Here is a 20314-nt window from a genome sequence, read left to right as displayed (position 1 = left end):
CTAACTATGTGTATTTATATTTCAAAGTTCAAATAAGCGCCTCCCATTTCAAAACGGGCCCTCAGCCATTTTTTAGGGGTGGAGCTCAATTTCTGATCAATTTGTAGACGACGCTCACCAAAATCACCAAAATCACCCTTTTCGTATTTCGCAGTAATGGACAGGTAGCCTACGTAGAGTATCTTGCAGAAAAATCCGAAAGCATTCGTCACTTTCTCTTTTTAACAAGCAATCCACCACTCAAGTGCACCAAATCCATGGACCCCACTTTTTTTCCTATTCCGCTATGGGACCTAAAAATCTGAAATAATTCAGGCATATCCAGTTTTTTACTCCGGATTCACCTGTTTTTGCAGAATTTAAATATTCTCCGCCGTTCGGGAGATATTTAATGTTAAAGTTTTGGTTTTTTCAAATTTTAACAATTTTGGGGGGTCTTTGGTATCGCTCTATGGGTAAATGCTAACCTTTAAAAAAAAACAAATTCTCCCAAAAGTTTGCTCGTCCATCCCTCAATAAGAATCCAAAAGGAATTTACATTCTAGATTAGATTGGCCGAGTTATTTCCAATCTAGTAAAGTGTAATTTTTACAAGTTTCCCACACAGCCTAGTCGCCATTTTTTATCACTCTCCCTCGCGTTCCTGGTGGATGACAGCCGAAGCATACGAGTTCTCTTCACCTCGGGCTTCATATTGCCGGCCACTAGACTATATGAAAGGGCCTTCAGTATGTCCCCCGGTCTAAAGTGAAGGCCAGGAAAGCGTAGCTTCGGCTGTCATCCGCCAGGAACGCGAGGCGAAGGAAGGAACGCCCAGCCTAGTCGCCATTTATCACTCTCCCTCGCGTTCCTGGTGGATGACAGCCGAAGCCTACGAGTTCTCTTCACCTCGGGCTTCATATTGCCGGCCACTAGACTATATGAAAGGGCCTACAGTATGTCCCCCGGTCTAAAGTGAAGGCCAGGAAAGCGTAGCTTCGGCTGTCATCCGCCAGGAACGCGAGGGAGAGTGATAAAAAATGGCGACTAGTCTGGGTGGGAAACTTGTAAAAATTACACTTTACTAGATTGGAAATAACTCGGCCAATCTAATCTAGAATGTAAATTCCTTTTGGATTCTTATTGAGGGATGGACGAGCAAACTTTTGGGAGAATTTGTTTTTTTTAAAGGTTAGCATTTACCCATAGAGCGATACCAAAGACCCCCCAAAATTGTTAAAATTTGAAAAAACCAAAACTTTAACATTAAATATCTCCCGAACGGCGGAGAATATTTAAATTCTGCAAAAACAGGTGAATCCGGAGTAAAAAACTGGATATGCCTGAATTATTTCAGATTTTTAGGTCCCATAGCGGAATGGGAAAAAAAGTGGGGTCCATGGATTTGGTGCACTTGAGTGGTGGATTGCTTGTTAAAAAATATTTTGGTATTTTTTCCTTAACAGTAATAACATGAACTTTGTAAAATAAGTAATTCTACACCCAATATAAAATTTTGAAAAATAAAAAAAATATATTACATTGAAACGGGCTTTAAAAAAAATCGCATTCGGTTTTTTGTGCAGGATACGTACGTAAGCAAAACACTCAAAGGACTTATTCTAAATTAAATGTTACATTAATATTTTTCTCTATTAACATCAGTGTCAGAGCTATATAATAACGGTGAGCCACTGCCGTGGTAACTCCCCCACTTGAAATTTTCTCTATAGAGTTGCAGCGAGTATCACGACTCATGAGTCACTAGACGTGAAAAACTGAAAAGATATCGATATACGTATGTCAATTACGACCTACCCTATCCTCCTTGCCATTCCTAACCCTTCCCCATTTCCCAACCGTTTGTTGCGCTTTCGTTTAAGGGTGAGGGCGTGAAGGTCAGGGCATGGTTAAGTGATTTCAATTTTTAAAACAAGCAATCCACGACTAGAAAATGAACCGCGCCGAATTCATGAACCTCCGTTTTTATTCCCATTCCGCTATGCGACCTAAATAATAATAGTAATAAAGAAATACAGGCATGTTTAGTTTTTTACTCCGTATTCGCCTGTTTTCGCGGAATGCAAAAACCCTCTGTCGCTCAGGAGATATCTTGCTTTCAAATTTTTTTTTAAAATCGTCAGAGGACATTTTATTTTTCAAAAAGTTATATTGGCCATCCCGCTATGCGAATCCAAAAGGAATTTATATTCCGGATTTTTTTTTACTCAGTTATCAGTAATTTAGTGGAAGGCTCATTTGGTCACTTCCAGCCCCTAGCTACAATTTTCTTCAATGCTCCCTCGCGCTCCTTGCGGATGACAGCCGAAGCTGATAGTTTTCCGCACCTTGGAGCAATTATTACGGAGCCCTTGACTAGATAAAGGGCTTGTGGGCTGTGGCTTGAGCAGCGGTCGAAAATGAAAGCCGATTACTATCAATGGGTTTACAAAAAAGAGAACACATAAAGCATGGTATATGGGATAGTAAGTGAACTCCTGCAACACATCCGGTAGTAAGGCTTTGAGACCGAGAAACCCTTGTAGACTGCAGTGCTCCAAGCGGCTTCTGGCTTTACTTGACAGTGTGTCGTTTATCACCGAAATTGATTACACACCAACACGCCCATTGCCATACTCAGTATTCGCTGCAGGAAAACAAATAAAGAACTTTCATTTCATGAGAATGATAATATGTTAAACTTGAATTTCTTTCTTGAATGCAAACGGTTTGTAATATTTACAGTAATGGTTATACTCGACCCCACCAACCCACAGGTCGACATGCGATAAGATGGCGCTGTTCCTCTAAGAGGTATGGGGTGCTTAAGGGGGGGTTCATTGTTAATTTATACGATTTTTCATCGTTTAATTAAAAGAAAAATAATTAATTCTAGGTTGTAGAGGAGATGTTGCCAGATGGCAACGTCATAGCATGGTGGAAGAGATGAATGGTAGAGCCACGGGATAGGGATTTGGCCTGTCAAACTGAAGCGTATGCTGAGGCAGGCCACTACGGCGCCACCGTCGTTTCTCCCGGTTTCAAGAGCTCTTATGGCACATTTACATGTAACAGGATTTGAACATTTATTTTTAATACTTTAATAGGTATGATCGTAAATGTACTTAACAAAAAGTAAGTTTATTCATAGGACAATATTTTAAAAATATCATGGAAATATATTCTCCCTGTCATAATGTAGAAATTTAAGTTTGAAATGTCGACGTTCGAGGAAGTAATTGAAGGGATGCTGTTTAGAAACCATATAATCAGCTCTGCTTCAGTTTTCTCTGCCCCTTTTTTTGTTTTCATCAGCTGTCAGTTTCCCTTGTTTCTAAATCAACTCCCTTCTGGTGTACCAAGAACACCAATGAAGGAGATGATTTGACTGATAGTTATGGGAATGTATTCATGGAAGATATTGGGGATTCTGAAGATACAACCTTTGAAGTTATAAAAGCAGCAATGTCCAGTCTTCAGGAAAATTCAGAGCACTTCCATGTTGGAAATTTAGAAGAATTAGAGAAAGAAGCCCGAAGTGATGATTATATTGTTCCAGAAAAGCCTCATAAGATGAAGTATCATAGGATGAAGATTAAAAATTTAACATCTGAAACTATCCAGTTCTGAATGAACCTTGGGGTATATAAGCCAAAAGGTGAATCTTGTGTTATTGCAGAAGAATATCGTGCGGAGTCAAAGAAGTCTCTACCTCTTGATGTCTACACTTCAGATGTTGATACCTTTTTACGAGATTCTGCTAAGCTGTTTTGGATGTTGTCGAAAGAGGCCTTCAAGGACAGAGTCACTGTAACTAAGTTGATTCAAAATGGGTTCGAAATCCACGGTCCAGATTTAGGAATTGAGTGGATTGACCATTTATCTCAATGGCAAACTTCAGGATTGGGGGATTGGAGTAACTTCGTTTCCACAATTGCAATAAATTTGCTGATGTCAATAAGTTACTGAATCCTGCAGCTTGGGCAATTGGAGCTCCTGAGATAAGGACAACTCTCCTTTTACTATCCAAATTGGTTAAGAAATCAAACATTTGACAATGGTTTGCAAATGGACTGGCCTCAAGAGTCTCCTCAGCTGTATCTCTCAACCAACTCATGTATCCCCGAAGTCTCTGGCATTGTCTGATCTTAGATCTATTTGATGTCTTGATGTAATCTATACCAAACCATTTCCATTTAACTAGGCTTATGGGGGTAAAAAGAACTGAATTTTGAGTCTCTCCCACTTCAATTTTGGTGTTTACTTTCTTGAATATTTTTGCTGAATCATTGCCTTGAATCTTTGTGAAACTTGAAGCACATTGCTCAGAAATGAACTAATAATCAGAGAGATAAGGGAATAAAACAAAATTTCTTGATCAGTAAGTCTTGCCTCATTTTCAATTGCAGTCTTACTTGTTTTCACAGCAGCATTGAGTAGAGATGTTTTCTTTTGACCTTCTCGAAGATGCCAAAGTGATGATTCGGATATAACGTGTTTATGAGCCACATAAACAGCTGAATGGTTCTTGAAATACAGGAACCCCCCTGATAAAGATGAGGAGACTCCTGATGGAGAGTTGGCCTTCTTAGCGAACTTTAAGATTACTTCATCAGAGTTCTTGGACATCCTGTAAAGGAGTTCTGGATTCCTGTCGATCAGCTGGATCCAATCTTCTGGGATCTCCATTTCTTTAACTAGTTCCTTGAGCTTCTCATGGTCCCCCATTCTTATTAGTCTGGTGTGAACAAATGCACCTCCACTAGTGGTCTCAAGAGTAAAAAATCTCTTTTTCTCCTCTCCACCCTCTTGATCTTTTTCTTGTCTAAAGTTGTTCAACATCATATTGTAGCCAACTTCTAACCCAGTGGTTTTGACTGCTAGCCATAAGTTGTACTTAAATCCACACAGGCCAGAAAAGAAAGGATGATCCATGTAGAAAAACCCATTTCCTGGGTCAGGAACTTTCATGACTTCATCCATCAGCTGCACAAATAGTAGTGAGATAGATGGCCCCATCAAGGCATAATGTAAGATATCTGACACATACACGTTAGACTGAAACTACCACCTCCAGAGAGAAAAGTGGTCAGATTTGATGATATCTCTTCTTGCCAGCTGGCAAAAGATTCTTGTTCACTTATTAAGTTGCATGCTGTTATCCATCTTAACAGAGGCCTGATGGTATTCTTGTGGAAAGTGAATTCAGAGTTAAATTCTCCAACCATAGCAAACATCCTTTTAGTTTTTACTGAGTCATAAATGCCAAGTATCTCTCCAAACAAACACCCAAATTTGAGACAAATGAGTAGGGTGATGTTAGCACGAACTGCATCCCTAGAATTAAGGAATTCAAAGCTGATTTTAAATGAAGAATCATCAGATGAAAAATCAGGAGTTATAACAATTCTCCTATCTTCAATAGGTTCTTCTGAATTTCCAGTCCTTCTAGAGTTTGTCTTCATCTGCTTGGTGATGTAATCCTTCATGAATCAAATCTTCAGACAATGGAATAGACTAGAAGTGTAATGGAGGATTCCTTGCATCATTCCAGTCTCGACTGTTAGGAATTGAGTTCCTGGTGGCCCCATCCAGCTAGCACGAAAGTTCTTCTGGCCCCAGTGATTGTTATGTAGTTTTGATAGGAAGTCACTACTGGTAAGAAGATCGAAGTTCTTTGAGATAATCTCCATTAGATTCTGATCTATCATGATCCTCTTTTCGAGGAACATTGATATCCCACGCTGAATGACTGGATGCATGTACTCCGGGCAGAAAAGCATAAGAACAAGAGCAAATTTGGTAATATAATGTCCTTGATTCCACTTCTTGACATTTGCAGCTTCAGTGATCGTCTCTGTATTTTTGCCTAAAGTTGACTTGACTTCAGCATCATGCAAATGATGTTTTGATAGCTTATGGCCTGGGTTTGTCATGGTCTCAAAGGGGAACATTTTGCAGACGGACTTGGCTATGGTCTCAATGACCAGCTAGATCACCCTCTCATGGATACCAAGAACACAAATCTCCCTCAATCCACCATGCTGCGGTTTCTTGAAAATGCAAATGTGCATTGCTCCTTGTCGCTCTACCTCAATGAGAGATCTCTTAAGCAGGCTGATAGCTAATACATCTCTTTGGGCTTTTATCTCTTTTCTAACTGCTTGATTCACTTTTCATCGAGAATACTTTCGTCCTTCTTCAAATTTATACCATTCTTTGTTGAAGCAGCTGCTGGCTTTTAGGGTTCCCAATTCTTCCAAGGTGTAGCTACCTAATTTATGGAGAATGGTGTTCTCTATCTGCTTCATGAATGTGGCTCCGTGGATTTGCTGAAGATAGGATTTTGTGTGATCTACTAGGTACTTGATCCAAGAAACAGAAAATTTATGAGTTTGGACATCAGAGGGATGAGGATCTCCTGATCCTAAAAACTCATCTCGTGAGGGTCATTTTTCTTGCCTGCCAAGTATCTTCTCATAAAGAGCAGTGGTTCAATTTTTCTCAGGAGATTCATTCTTATTTTTGAGGTAACCTAAGTAGAATAATGATGTTAGTTGGAAGGGATTGTCCAGCAAGGCTCCAGTGTAAGGATTGAAGATAGTTCGCAAAACAACCTAACCATCCCTTGTTTGAAGATTGAATTCGCCTTGTGCAACAATTCTTGCCATTGCTTCAAGTTGTTTGTTGGTTCCCCATGCTTGCAATCGACTCCTAATGACAGTTGGGAACTTCTCGATCATCTTGTGAGGCTTTGCTAAAGCTGGGCAGGTGACAAACCCTTCCATGAATATGAATATGCTATTGGTTATTACTTCCTCTACTTTGGTTTTATCATTCATATAAATTAAGCAAGATAGTGCCAGCATCTTGTTCCATTCATCAGAACAAGAACTTGGGAAGACTTCTATTAGATTGTACTTGACTCATTGATTCAAAAATTTTATTCTGAAGAACTCCATCCAACAAGAGGTCATGATGAGCATTGTAGATTCACAGCGAACCAGGTTCTCAAATTTTGAAGAGTATGTACTTGAAAATTCAGTCCAGGATAAGACTCCATTGGTTCTGGTCTTCCTAAAAACAGTTGAGTTTAAAGCTGGATAATTGATGAGGCTGGTATTATAGCAGAATATTGTATAGAAGATGAGATTGGTGGAGTTGGTTGGTCTTACCAACATTTAGACATCATGGTGTCTGAGTTTTTTCAATATCATCTCCTTCTCACCACAGTGTTGACGTAAGCTAATGGATAGTTCTGTTCAAACTGATGATTTGATGATATGATGATATCAACCCTGCCTGTTATTTCCAAAGGCTAGTTTAGGTCTAATAGTTGACAGATCCGGTCTACTGTTAATGTTATTAAATTTCGATTCAATAACCAGATCTTTCAGTTTCTAATTAATATATATTTATAAAATTAAAGTCAGTATTAAAAGTGTCTGTCAGAATATACATATTGCGAGAAAAATATATTTCAACATGCCTTCTCTAATTCAAATAACACATCCAATCGAGGCTGGGGAGTAGTAGTGGTTGGATGAAAAACGGGCGTATTCTTTTGAGGTAAATTCTCCAAAAGCCTTTCGGTTGCCAACACGTCATTCTAATAGCAAAAAATAAATACCACTAAAAGGAATCTTTTAGTAATTTTTTGAAAAATACTACCCTTTGTTTATCTTCTTCAAGGCATGCCAACAATCAAACAGGTTGACAACGCCAAAATTAACAATTTCAAATTTACCAAAGAGGTGCTTTTCATGTTAGAAAAGTTTAGTGTTACTGACACTACAGTAGATTTATGAGCATCACTGATTTTTGTCTTTGTTTATATAGCCATGCATCTGCATAATATATAAATGGCGCTCATAATTCATCATAATCTCATAATCATAATAATGGTTCACTCATAATTATGACATTTTTTTCTCACATTACTACGCGAGGTTTTCAACCTTTGGTCCAATAAGATTGCTGGTTGGGGTTGCTGACATACGCTTTACAACAATAACACCCTTTTATCACTATTTCGCATCTATAGCTGGCATTTTTCTAAACAAGCGATACCAGTACACAGATATGATATTGATTGATCAGCTGCCTGTAAGCTGTAAGCAATATATTTTTAAAACAAAATATGGACAAAAGTCTCTTCTATTGAATGATATGCTATTTTCTCAAATAAAACCAGGCAACCAGGTAATACATACACAAAGGGAAATAAGATAAGAAAAAGGAGTAACACCAATGCCTCTAGACCCCCCCAAACATCACTCATATTTTGTAGGTTGTTATTACGGTTGATGTACGATAATTAGAACAGCTGTGAAGTCCTATCATAGTTGATGCTCCCTGACTAAGCCATATATACGAAGTAATTTGGGGCTCTTGCAACAGAGTTGGGAAGGTTCATTTTATGGTCGACGAATAATAGCAATCGATAAATACACCAGTTGCACAAATAATGAACTACAAGTAAATTTCCGAGCGATACAGTTCCACATCTGAACATTAGCGTAACATCTATCGCTTTTTATAGCTGTTTATTGTATTTCCTCAGTTAACGTTTTCAACGTGTCTGATAAATTGCCTCCTCCTAAAAAACTAGAAAAGCTACGAGAAAAACCCGTATTCAATAATTACCAAAATACACCATTTAAATGTAAAATTCTTTGTTATTTCTCCATGAGATTAGGTGCAACTGATTAAAATTTTAGAATCTAAGGAGTTCTATGGAGGCCTTCTATAAAAGAATAATCAAGTTTATTAAGTTTAATTAACAAGTTAGTTCACAATGCTTAATATTCTCTTTTTCGATTTCATAACTCTAGAATTCTTGAATTTTCAAAATGAAACAAATTTAAAAAGAATCTTTTTGAAAATTGTGTGCACCCACAGTTACTTACACTATATATGACATCTTTATATATACCAGGCTTGAAGTTCAAAATGCACAAGAACTTCATGTTAGAATTATTCTAATTTGTGTTTGATAATGTGAGGATACCACTATTACAGTGATCGCTTAAAACGTCATGCCCTCGGTATAGTTGGGAACACCTATCAATCTCTCGTGTTTCATCATTGGTGACATCTTTACCCAAGTAACATATGTTGTCGGTCCGATATCGGACTATGTTGGCATTTGTACCTAGTCGATATACCGTGCCGACCTAAACCGATATCGGCTGGAGCTCAGTTTGGCGCACCGATCTGATTAGGCCCAATATCTCGACCGAAATCGCGTCGATAGGGAGCTCATGGCCTTATCCTACCAATTTCTGTATTAAATTTTTTATGTTATTTAAATCCTTAATTATTACACAAAAGACTAAGGCGTGGGTTATTCTTCTATTTTAACATTTAGTTATTTTAACACAAAAACAGAACACTGTGAAATAATCTGAAAATGGAAATAATCTTACAACAAATATCTTGAAATTTTTTTGAAGCAGCTTCCTTTCCAATGAAAAAAAGTCTTCCATAGAGTCTTCCATAGAAGAAATAGGTAAATCTGGAAGTTATTCTACAAAATCCCCGTTTTCTTTCTCAGACGTGATGGTCTACTAGTAACCAGTGACTGAACTTCTCGAAAAAACTCGTCCTGTCGGATCATGGACTTTTAGGTAGTCCAAAATCTCATTCGGTAGCTGAATATTCGAAGCGGATGGTTCAGCATATTATAAAGAAGAAATTATTGAGTAGGAATCTTAAGATTATAGCGATGAGAAATAAAAATAACCACACACAATAGAAATGAAAAAAATGAAAAAATGGCTTTCAGAAGAGGAAGACAGGGTTGGGTACAAACGAAAGAAGAGAACCCTTAAACAAAATATGGCAAAAAAACTAAAGAGAAGAGTCACAAAAGCCTTTTACATTCATTTATAGTCAGCCCAGCCTAAATTCTGAGGAACTCATTATTGGAAAGCTAAGCAAACAATTTACCGTTTTTTAGTATCAAAATACAATGACACCAAAATCAAAATTTAAATAATTAAAAAAAATAAGGTAAATTGGATACATTTTGGACAGTTTCAATTTACTCCGCTTTTCCTTTATTCGAATATGTGTTTTTATTCATTTATATAATTATTATTCCTTCAACCAACACCTGAATTTTTTTCAGTTCTTTACTGTATAAGTTTAAAAAAATCGGAATTCAGTTTTTAATTATTGTGTGTGGGGTTTGGTGGCCCACTTCATGGCCTTCTTTTTTTCATATTCTTCTTTATTAACATTTAGGAAGTGTTGTATTACATTTCCTTTTCTTGTGAATATAATTTCTCATTCTGAGCAGGAGACAGACTTGTTCAGTTGCATGGATAGCTTTTTCATTTCTTTCTCCTCTTTCGCATCAAGTTTTTGGGGGAGGGCTGCTCTTATTAGTTGTCTTGAGGCTCCATCCTTTGTTATTTCTTGGCTCCCTTCATGTCTTTCTTTTTTGCATGTCATTCTTTCTGTTAGAAGTTTGTACATCTGCAAGGTAATCAGATAATTTTTTTACACAATGTTAGTTTAACACTTGCAATTCTCTTCACGTAAGCCTTTTCAACTAGATTCTCTATCCCAATTTCACCCTTGTCATCCATTACAACGACACCTATAATCAAAATTTATATTTTTATACTTCTTTGATTGAGACAATTTAATTGAAATTCATGCTGAGCTTTCCTGGCTTTCCTCTGATCTCACCATGTTCAACATCTGTATCCATATCCTCTGTAACTAAAGGGAAGTTTCATTTTGAATTTTATTTTTTCTATATTAAATTGTATTTGCCTGAAGTGTTATCTCTGCACATTGAGTTTCAAAATAGTGAGTATCATGGTACCATACCATACCAACTAAAAAAAGTTTGTACGGCAAAATATTAGTATGTTTTCGTAAATTTTTTTATTTGCTTTCTACTTTCTAGACACACATGTAGCTTCCTTCGTCGAAGTGATAAATAAATGGATCGGTCATCAGCACCTGCTTCAATTACATCTTTATGATCATTTCCTTATGGTTCCTGATTGGCATTTTATTCCTCTGTAAAATTTACTTCATTGTTGCTGTCTGCTGAATAACCAGGGATGAGAAGAAAATTATGTATTATAAATTTAAAATTTCAATTTACGATAAACCGTTTGTTACCTTGTCCGATTTTTTGGCCATCCTGATTATCCTCTCTATGTGTTTCCTGATTGTTGGATTTTCCTTAGTCTGACAAATTTTCTTCCTCTGACAAGTTTTTTTGGTCGTTTCCGTGTACTGAACAACTTGTGTGGATATGCTCGTGTTCGAGAGATCACTGTCGATCTATCATTGTCATCAACTTCACCAGAAGCTTGGGCTGACTTTGGCTGACTTGGACTTAGAGAATTGAGTACGTTGGTGTTAAACGTTTTTTCTTCCATTTAGCACTTTTAGCTCATCTCTTCGTTTTGGAACTTTTATCCTTCATTATCTGCATTGTTCTTGTTTAAATTTAATAAAAATAAATAAATTATGTTGACATTTTTTTAACAGATGGCTACTAAAATCTTATCATCCGCACTAGAGTCTTCATGTTCAACAATGTTGGAAGTTTCCAACAATTCCTGTACACGGTTCATCTCTGCACAACAGTATTGTTCGTATAAGAAATTAGATTTTCCATGTTGACTATTAAACTTAGGTTAACTATAGAATATTACCAGATGTATTGGAATCTTCATGTTCAACATTTTCAGAAGAAACAATTTGTGTTGCATCAATATCAGTGGTGCTGTTGTTATCCTCAGATTTACTTTACAAATCATTTTTTTAATTATTTAGATTTTGAAATGATTTTTTTTCTTTTATTTTGGCTAGTAGTTTCTTTCTTATCGCCTTAATTCATAGAATAATTTTAGAAAAATTTATTTCATTTCGGAAGAACTGGCAGTAGAAATGGATGCCGAGATGAAAAAATGGCGGACGTTAAATTTTTTAAAGTAAAGAAAAAAAAGGGAAAAAGAAAAAAGAATAAAAAGATCTCAGACGGTTCCTTTCAGAATCTAAGAATCACAGGAGGAGTCACAATCGAGAGGTTTGATGTTTGTCCAAAGAAGGATCGCTCGAAACGAAAGCTTTGTTGTGCCATCCATCAGTCGGCAGATGCTCCAGTCTATGGGGAACCGTTTGCTGTTGTTGATGTTGTTGCCGGTTGAGTTCGGCGCTCCCGATTCCCGTGAACGCTGGATCTGATAGGTCCTTGACGTATTGACGAGCGGGTCTGGCGGTCCCACCGCCCAGGGCGTCTTCGAACGAGGGTGAACTTATTGTGACATCGGCGTCCTTGGCGTCGTTCAACCTTTGTTGACGCTCCCACCGCCTACGGACAAATACAAATCAGGTGGAAGAGGATGAACGAGACAGACCAAATAAAGATTCCATCAAATATCAACAAATGGGTAATGGATATCAACTTCATTCCCATTCAGAGTTGGCGGGCGCGACATCCAGACCAAATGGACATTAAACGAATAAAAAACTGATTTTGGGTTAATGAATTATAATAGACTCACTTGGAAAGGCAGGGCATTTGGAAGAAGGATTGATCGGCTCCGAAATGTTCGGCATCGGCCACCGTTTCGGGCAGATTCTGGTCGGCCGTCTCGGGAAGAAGGAGGCAGAGGAGTCCGCCAAAAACAGACAAAGAGCCCAGGACGATGTAGGGCAAGGTCTTATTGTAGTTGCTCTATAAAATTATACGACCAGAGAAAATAATTGAGACATCAAAAGCGGAGTAACAACTATTGGCGAACCCAAACGTCAGTCGTTCGGTTAGGCTGACTGGGCGAAAGTGAGCGAATGTTTAGCGGATTGTTCTGATCATACAAAAGCCTGGTCAGTCAATGTTTAATTTTATTTTACCAGATAGAGAATGAAGGGAGCGAAGAATGTGGCGCCATGCCCAGTGATGTGGATGACGCCAGTGCCTTGTCCGCGCAACTGGGTCGGAATGAGCTCGACCGTGTACTGGAGGCCCGAGTTTATAGCAGTGGTGGTGAAGAAGCGACTGGCCATGGCCAGCACCGTTATCAACATGGCCGAACCTGAATAACGCAACCAAAATATTTAAGAGAAAAGAAATGTCGGACGTGACAGTTTGCAGGTTCCATTTTGTGAACGGGCAAACAGCAATAAAAAGACTCAAGAGTAATGAGAGATGCTGCTTACTCTGGGGGACGAGTCCGGTGGCTATGCCGGCTACTCCGGCCAAGCCCATCGCCATCATAAGGGTCCATCTTCTGCCCAGTCGATCGAGCGTGACGACCGGCACCAGATCAGCCGGCAATTCCAGGGCGCCGGCCACACTGTTGGTGATGAAAACGCTGTAAGGTAAAATGGCCAGGGAGCGGACGTAGCCGTCATACACGACCGTAAGGACCATCCTGTTGCCGGAAGTGATAAAAGAAAATGAAATGAATTTCAATTAGGTTTTTTTTAGCTCGGCGCACAAATGGAAGGATGGAAATGCTTTAGAATTTCATTATCAAGGGCACAAGATAAAATTTCACCTTCCTCTTCATTCCGACAGGCTTTCAACTCAATCGGATAAGCCGAATAGCCTTGGCTTTTTTGTTTAAATACATACATATAAATTTTAGTTTAGTTACGCAAGATCGTTTTTAATGAAATAAAAAGCTCCAATTAGTCAAGAAAGTTTATCATGCGGCAAAAGTATCAACGTAAAAGTGTCAGAGAGGAGAAGAGGAGAAGGGAAAAAGGCTCGGTCAATGTGACGTTCATCCCAGCCTATAGAGCCAATAAATAAAATTAATAAAGGAACATGAAAAATGCTGACCAAGTTAGATTAATGATGAGAAAGCGTAGGCGCATTTTCGAAGTGCGGAAGAGATCCATCCAATTGGTGGAATTGTCCATTTCCAGCTGGTAAGTCCTCTTGGTGGCTGCCTGTAGTACAAAAAAAAGATAACATCCTCTCTTCCGCCGGAATGAATTAATTAGCAGTTGGAAAAAAAGTGATAAATACCTGAAATTCCTCGTAAATGGACGGATCAACCGTCTTGTTGTTGACACGGGCGCATTTGCGGAGTATTTCCATCGTCTCTTCAGATTTTCCCTTGACGATGAGCCAACGAACAGATTCGGAAACCAACCACCAAGCGGCCACGATAGCACCAATCGGTGCCGATGTGACGATGGAGAAGAGACGCCAATCCGCCAGGGCGTAAGCGATCCACGGAAGGCTTCCGGCGCCCAGAGTCAAGAAGGTGGCCAACGGAATGTTCCCCACTAACGTCCTCTTCTCCGGGCCGACGTACTCCATCACTGGAAAAAGGAAAAGAAATAGAAATGCACATCGTAGTTATAAAAACTGTCGAGCGTAATTTATGGCCTCCTTGATCCGGAACGCGAATCGAGAGGACTACAATTTCAAAAGAAAAAGAACAAAAGAGCAATCAAGTTCTAGTTTTTCTTTTTCATAGAGCACGGGCTTTGCATCTTTTGATCCGCTTATTCGTCAGTTGGGACGGATTCATCGACGCCCCTTGTCAATAACTTACGGGACTTGAATTTTACATTCATACGACTACCGTATAGTAAGACCCAAGTCTCATGATCCGTCAGTCTATTAGCTAAAAAGTTATTTGAAGAATATTTTCCCGTTTTCTTTTATAGGCAAGATAAATGTCGGATGCGATCTATCATCCAATTTCACGAGTAAAGACTTGATGACGGTAGTGAATTACTTACGGATTATGTACATCATCCTACCGAGAGAGAGAGAATTTCAACATTATAGTCGTAATGAGCTTATTACGCAATCAATATCGGTCAAGACGACTTACATGAAATGCAGATCGTAGGCCATACCGACGAGGAAGCGGCAGACGACGAAATCGATGAATCCCCGGCAAAATCCGGTGGCCACGCCCGCTCCGCAGGCTAGCACGTTACTCAGAACCAGGACGGGAAGCCGGCCGTACCAGTCTGCCAATAGACCAAAGAGGAGACTGCCGACGATGGCGCCGGCAAAAAACATGGCCTGGGCGAAATTGGCTCGCCAATCGTCTTCACAAACCCAATTACTCTGCCATAAAATAAAATTAAAAAGAAAGATAGAAAAATCAAAATTCATTATCATTCGAATTGTGATATTTTTCGGTAAATATTCATTGAAAATTACGTGAATATTCACCTCGTGATTCATGAATATTCGTTGTGAATATTCATGAATATTTATGTAATTTATGTCGAATTTGACGTGAAAAGTCTTAAAGAGTTCGAAGATTTCGACTTTTTTACTTGAAATTTTGACCGCTAGATGCGCCCCTTCTTACAAATGGGATGGGTCTTGTTTTGTTTTCTAAATTATTGGCAAATATTCCCTTGATCATTAAATTAGTCAGTTTCTGCGTTATTATACTTCCATTAATGTGAAGGATAAAATTTTAAATGATTTTGTGTTGTATTTACTGCCAAATAAAAGAAATTTTCATTTTTTTATTTTTCACGATTTGATTCGAATCGATTCGAATTGGAATTCGAATCTATTCAAATTCTTTTTCCAAAATTCGAATCAATTCAAATTCAACTCGAATTGCATTTTCAAAAAAATTATTCAGTTCGGATTGCGATTTTTAACGCGAATGGATTCGAGTGGGAGCGCTAACCGGGGCTGCATTCAGTTTTCAATTTGTAAAGGAGAAAAACCGGACACAAAGGGAAACCCGAGGCCCAGTGAAACTGAAAATTCTTTGAAGAGATTGGACTGAATGAAAAGGGGATTTTTTATAAACAGAGCGGACGACGGAAATTTTCGGTAATAACAAACTTATTTAAAATATTTGCGGGGGGTTCTAATGAATTTTTCTTTAAAAAAAAATGAAATCGGCAAGTTCACCTCGGAGACGATGGTGTGGTACATTCCACCACTCAAGTCGTAATCCCATCCGTCGACGGCCGAGCACGGCTTGGTTGGCCAGGAGAAATTGCGCCCTCGTGTCACGTCCCCCATCGCTTCCTCGATGAAAGATAGGGTTTTAAAACAATGATGAATAATTCAAATAATAATGGAAAAAGAGGCTGAAAATGTCAATATTTGATGCTCCCCGGAAGAAAACTCTGCGGATGAGTAAAAAGGATGCGAAAGAATGTTAGGGAATTACTTGAGTAAAGTTGACATCAAACATGCGACATCTGCTGTAGACCAGCTCACCGTCACGTGTCTCCAGCGGAATGGACAAATTGCGACGCTCCGACGGCTCCAGGTGGCTCAGTTCAGGTACGGAACACCAGTGAACCGGCGTCTAATGACACGGAATATAACAGCACCCACGTTCCCGAATTCACATCGCCCAGCAGACAGCAGCAGAAATAAAGAAAAGAAAGAACAAAACAGTGATCGACATGGGTGGGGCAAACTATTCAGGCAGAAGTTGCGTAAGACAAAAAGGGAAGAAAATGTTAACGTGTTTAAGTGGGCAAGAAGTTGGTGGAGAAGGTTCCAAATAAAAAAAAGGACCAAAACAAAACTAGATCTAGACGTTACCGTTGGGATAACGTAATCAGTTGCAAGAAAGTCGATAAAAAAAATAAAGATCCTGTGTAGGATCTACCAGTTGTAGGATCAAATAACGTGATAGACATTACAAGAGTCTCACCAGAGTCTGGTAAATCTGAGCCATGTAGACGACGGCCAGGAAATAGTTGACTGGTAGAGAAAGCAGGAGAATCCTCTTCTGGAACGGACCGAAACTGCCAACGTGTGGAAGAATGTCGTCAAAGTCTTCAATGACAATTTCTCCAGGAAGTTATTTTCCTATCTTTCTTAGAATGAGAAAAGTAGAGCTGATTATTCTTGGAATAGTTTCCCCTCCACTACCTGATACGCTTATCAGGAAAATCAAGAGTCAGGGCTTGGGGCTTTGATATACGTCTTTCTTTCGGAAACATTAACGCACGTCTGTGTGCCACAGTGTGTGGATTACGTATTACATAGTTGGGCGCACAACGAGCTCATTATTACACGATTGCCAGAGAATCCGATTCAATCTGGGGTAGGGGCCGTCACAGAGAGAGAGAGAGGCTGAGTAAATTAAGAGGTATTGGTATGTAGGGAGAATTGACGAAGATGGAAGCGGAATCAGCCATCGCCGTCATGGAATTTGTGGAATAAGTTTCAATCACGTTACGATAACTCGGAAAGATATTAGCATCGGTCAAACTATCAGATTATTTTTCGGTGGTAATATCCAGTAGCCTATAGCACGACGACGTATACATAAGGAACTGCACATGCCAGGAATCCTTCCGAACGGGGAATTTCTAATTCAAAATGGGCCCTAGCCTGTCCAAAACTTATTCTCCTAATACAATTTCGACGAATTTCACTTCCTCTTCCACTATGGCGTTTCATTTAGGCAAACGTTTCGGTTAGGGATTCTTCAAATATAGGAATGGTATTTACCTGTTTTTCCAAAAGTTATCTCAATTCCGGCGCGGCTGATGTGTCTAATGTTTGAGGAAATGTTTGACGTTCGCCAACTCTGCTCGCTTTGTTGCATCACCAGTGCACTGTCCCTACGTGTTGCGTCTGTGTCGTTAATGTCGTGTCTTTTATATCGTTCGTCCTGTGTCGTGTGCAGTATCTGGCGTCTGGTCGGTGTGCTATAGCATCTGTCATTTACATCGGCTGACCAATCAAAGAGCTTCAGGGGTAGTCGCTGCACTGTTGCATAATATTCTTGCCAGATTTTTAAACGTCAACTGCATCGAATTCAGCGCCAGCAGTCTTTTATCGAGCACCGTTGCCAACTGAATAATTACAAAAGAAAAAAAAAGGAAAAAATCAAGCAGAATATTTAAGTGCAAATAAATTTGGCTTCCTCCCCAAACAAATCTCGGGGGCACAGACAACGAGTTCTATCTGCGGATGAAAATGTAGATCGAGACGAGTGTGTAAAAAAATAAATACTATTTTTTGCTTTTTTGGCTATGGCCTTCATTGTGTGACGTAACGAGAAGAAAATTCGAGATTGCTTTCACTGACTTTGAACAGTGAAATTGCAATTGTTAAATGACTGACAGGACAAAATTGAATGGATCAAAGGATTGAAAGCCATTTGGTTACATGTGCAAAAACGTGACGAAGAATTACTCAGTAAAATTATTATTGGTTGCGCAACCGTCTGTTGAGAAGCTTAAATCACATCAGAAATTAATTTGATTTGGAGCAGCCAGCAAATTAAATTCGATAGTCACCGGAATAAATAGATCGTTAGTCCGTTTTTCTCCAGTGCCTTATTCTTTTTAATTTGCGATATTTTGGGTTTTAATTGGCAAAAAGAAATAGTCTTCTCCACTGTCACGAAATACAACACCAAGAAACGCAAGGTGGGGATTTCCCGCACGACTGATAGAAATAAGTTCTAAGGACTCCATGGACAGACCCCAGGACTCCAGCATAACCTCGGGGGAACGAAATCGCAATGAAAATGGAGACAAATGTAAATTTTGGCAATGATTAAAATGGAACTTGGACACTAAATAACCTTCGCACTTGCAGTGAGAAACTCGTTTGGTATTATGTGGGGGCCGCAGACAACTATTCGGCGGTAACCTTCTGCTGTCAACTGAAACAGTTTCTATTTTTAAAATCCTAACAACATAACAACTGCACACAACTGCGAGAACGAATTCACAACCTTTCTTTAAATAGAAATCCCAGCAAAGTCAAAATCAGTTTCAAGCAAATTGAGTTTCATCGCAATCTCGCGTAAAATTCAAAATTTCCTCCACACGCCATCTAACACCCATAATTAGCACTACGCTTTGTGACCAACAAATATCATATGAAAAAAACAACACACACACCCACATAGTAGGCAGAAGCTTTAAAAAATTATGCAAAAATGTTTTTGCTTACCATGTAAGGTTTTTGAACACGACCAAAGGTTCTACCGAGGAACCGGTACAGCGACCATTCATCATCTTCCTACAAAATAAAAAGAGCCAGTGAAAAAATAATCTATAAGATGCTTTGTTTCAGTGAGCGAAAAAAAAAATTGTAAAAGAAAAGTTATCAGCAAGCTTCAATCGCAGATTCCGATGCAAAATAGGTTGGTCGTACGTACACAGCATTTCAGTCGGTCTCGGCGCAAACGATACGAATTGATTAAAAAATGGTAAATTTTTTCGTCATCTCCACTTCAATTATTATCAGGTCAGAAAAAGCAAAAAAATTTCGCAAGCTATTAATCGAAAGGGGATATGAATAAATACTTAGTTTTTTTGTAAAGATTTTACTTTAAATTTCGCTAGCTAAGAGAGGCTTTCCACTTTGCAGAATAACGATATGCGGCTGATCGATTGTGAGAATGACAATACTGAGACATTAGTACCTCAACCGTTAGTGATCTTATAATTAGAATTAAAAAAATAACGACTATAAAATAAATCACGCAATAATTTACAAACACAAAATCTATAAACAAATACTAAATACATATTGAACTACAACACGCAAAAAACCTGCGCAATATTTTAATTAAATCTGCGCATCGTTTGCTACTCGACAGTCCGGCACGGTTACGGTTACACTTGACGGTGGCGTTCAAGTGCAAATTCAGATCTCTGTCTGTCAACTACTTATACCTGGCGCCAAAATTGAATAGCTGTTCAAGTGTCGATTCTACGTTTCAAATGTTGCAAATTGCAATGTTGCATCACTCATTTCACAACCATCTCTCATCCCCTTATTTCAACACCCAATTCTTTGTTCTAAAACATGCCAGAACAGAACCAACCGGCTAACCCGCGCCACGAAAGGTTACTGTCTCTACCACTCTAAACCAAAAGTGGTCTTGCCCGCATCACGGCAGGTCCTACTTTTCTACCCCCCTCTCATACAACATGCCTTGCCCTTGTTTTAACAGGAGTGACTTTTCATCGCTCTCTTCATTTCTCTAGGTACTTCATTATTTCACGCGACGTTTTCTAACGGAAATTTTATTCCAAACAATAAATTGGAAAGGGTGTGGTGTGGAATAAATTGGGCTGGGTAAATTGCAAAGGGTTGAATATACAATTCAGAATCGTTAATTATAGTCCGGGAGCCACAATAACACAGATTTACCCCATAAGAATAACTTTTTTTAGGTTCTTAAATTGAAAGGCACCACAAAGTCAAGTCAAAAAAACTTTGTCTTGACGATAAGCGATGGGGCGTTTGGGTGGGGGAAGGGACCAAAAATCGAAAAAATGATCGATTTTTGTGGAAAATTACCCCATTAGAATAAAATCTAGAAATAAGCTTAAAATTTAGAGAATATAAAATAGAATTAAGTTATATAAA

At 38.8% G+C, this 20314-nt stretch overlaps 1 protein-coding gene across 2 annotated transcripts; it reads right to left on the bottom strand.

Moving 5' to 3' along the window:
• Positions 1-11669: 11669 nt before the first annotated feature.
• LOC124342400 (solute carrier family 22 member 5-like) lies at positions 11670-17846 on the bottom strand. Of its 2 annotated transcripts, XM_046795386.1 has the most exons (12): positions 17429-17846; positions 16623-16784; positions 16128-16268; positions 15863-15982; positions 14808-15049; positions 14713-14729; positions 13988-14286; positions 13799-13908; positions 13171-13385; positions 12865-13046; positions 12516-12688; positions 11670-12322 (listed from the first exon to the last, which is right to left on the bottom strand). In XM_046795386.1, exons 2-12 carry the CDS (start codon positions 16644-16646, stop codon positions 12025-12027), a joined length of 1821 nt encoding a protein of 606 aa, XP_046651342.1. In that variant the 5' UTR covers positions 16647-16784; positions 17429-17846; the 3' UTR covers positions 11670-12024. The 2 variants fall into 2 exon arrangements, with proteins under 2 accessions (XP_046651342.1, XP_046651343.1); XM_046795387.1 differs by lacking the exon at positions 17429-17846 and having other exon boundaries at positions 16623-16920.
• Between the last annotated feature and the right edge of the window lie 2468 nt (positions 17847-20314).

This window comes from Daphnia pulicaria, chromosome 6 (genome assembly GCF_021234035.1).
Source record: "Daphnia pulicaria isolate SC F1-1A chromosome 6, SC_F0-13Bv2, whole genome shotgun sequence".
Lineage (NCBI taxonomy): Eukaryota > Metazoa > Arthropoda > Branchiopoda > Diplostraca > Daphniidae > Daphnia > Daphnia pulicaria.
This window is presented reverse-complemented; position numbering and strand designations above follow the sequence as displayed.

Coding starts and splice junctions, on each gene's coding strand:
- LOC124342400 (XM_046795386.1), bottom strand. CDS start 16,646: ATGGCTCAGATTTACCAGACTCTG. Junction 15,983..16,127: donor TTGATGTCAACTTTACTCAA/GTAATTCCCTAA, acceptor TCTTTCATCGAG/GAAGCGATGGGGGACGTGAC. Junction 13,047..13,170: donor CACCGGACTCGTCCCCCAGA/GTAAGCAGCATC, acceptor TGCGTTATTCAG/GTTCGGCCATGTTGATAACG.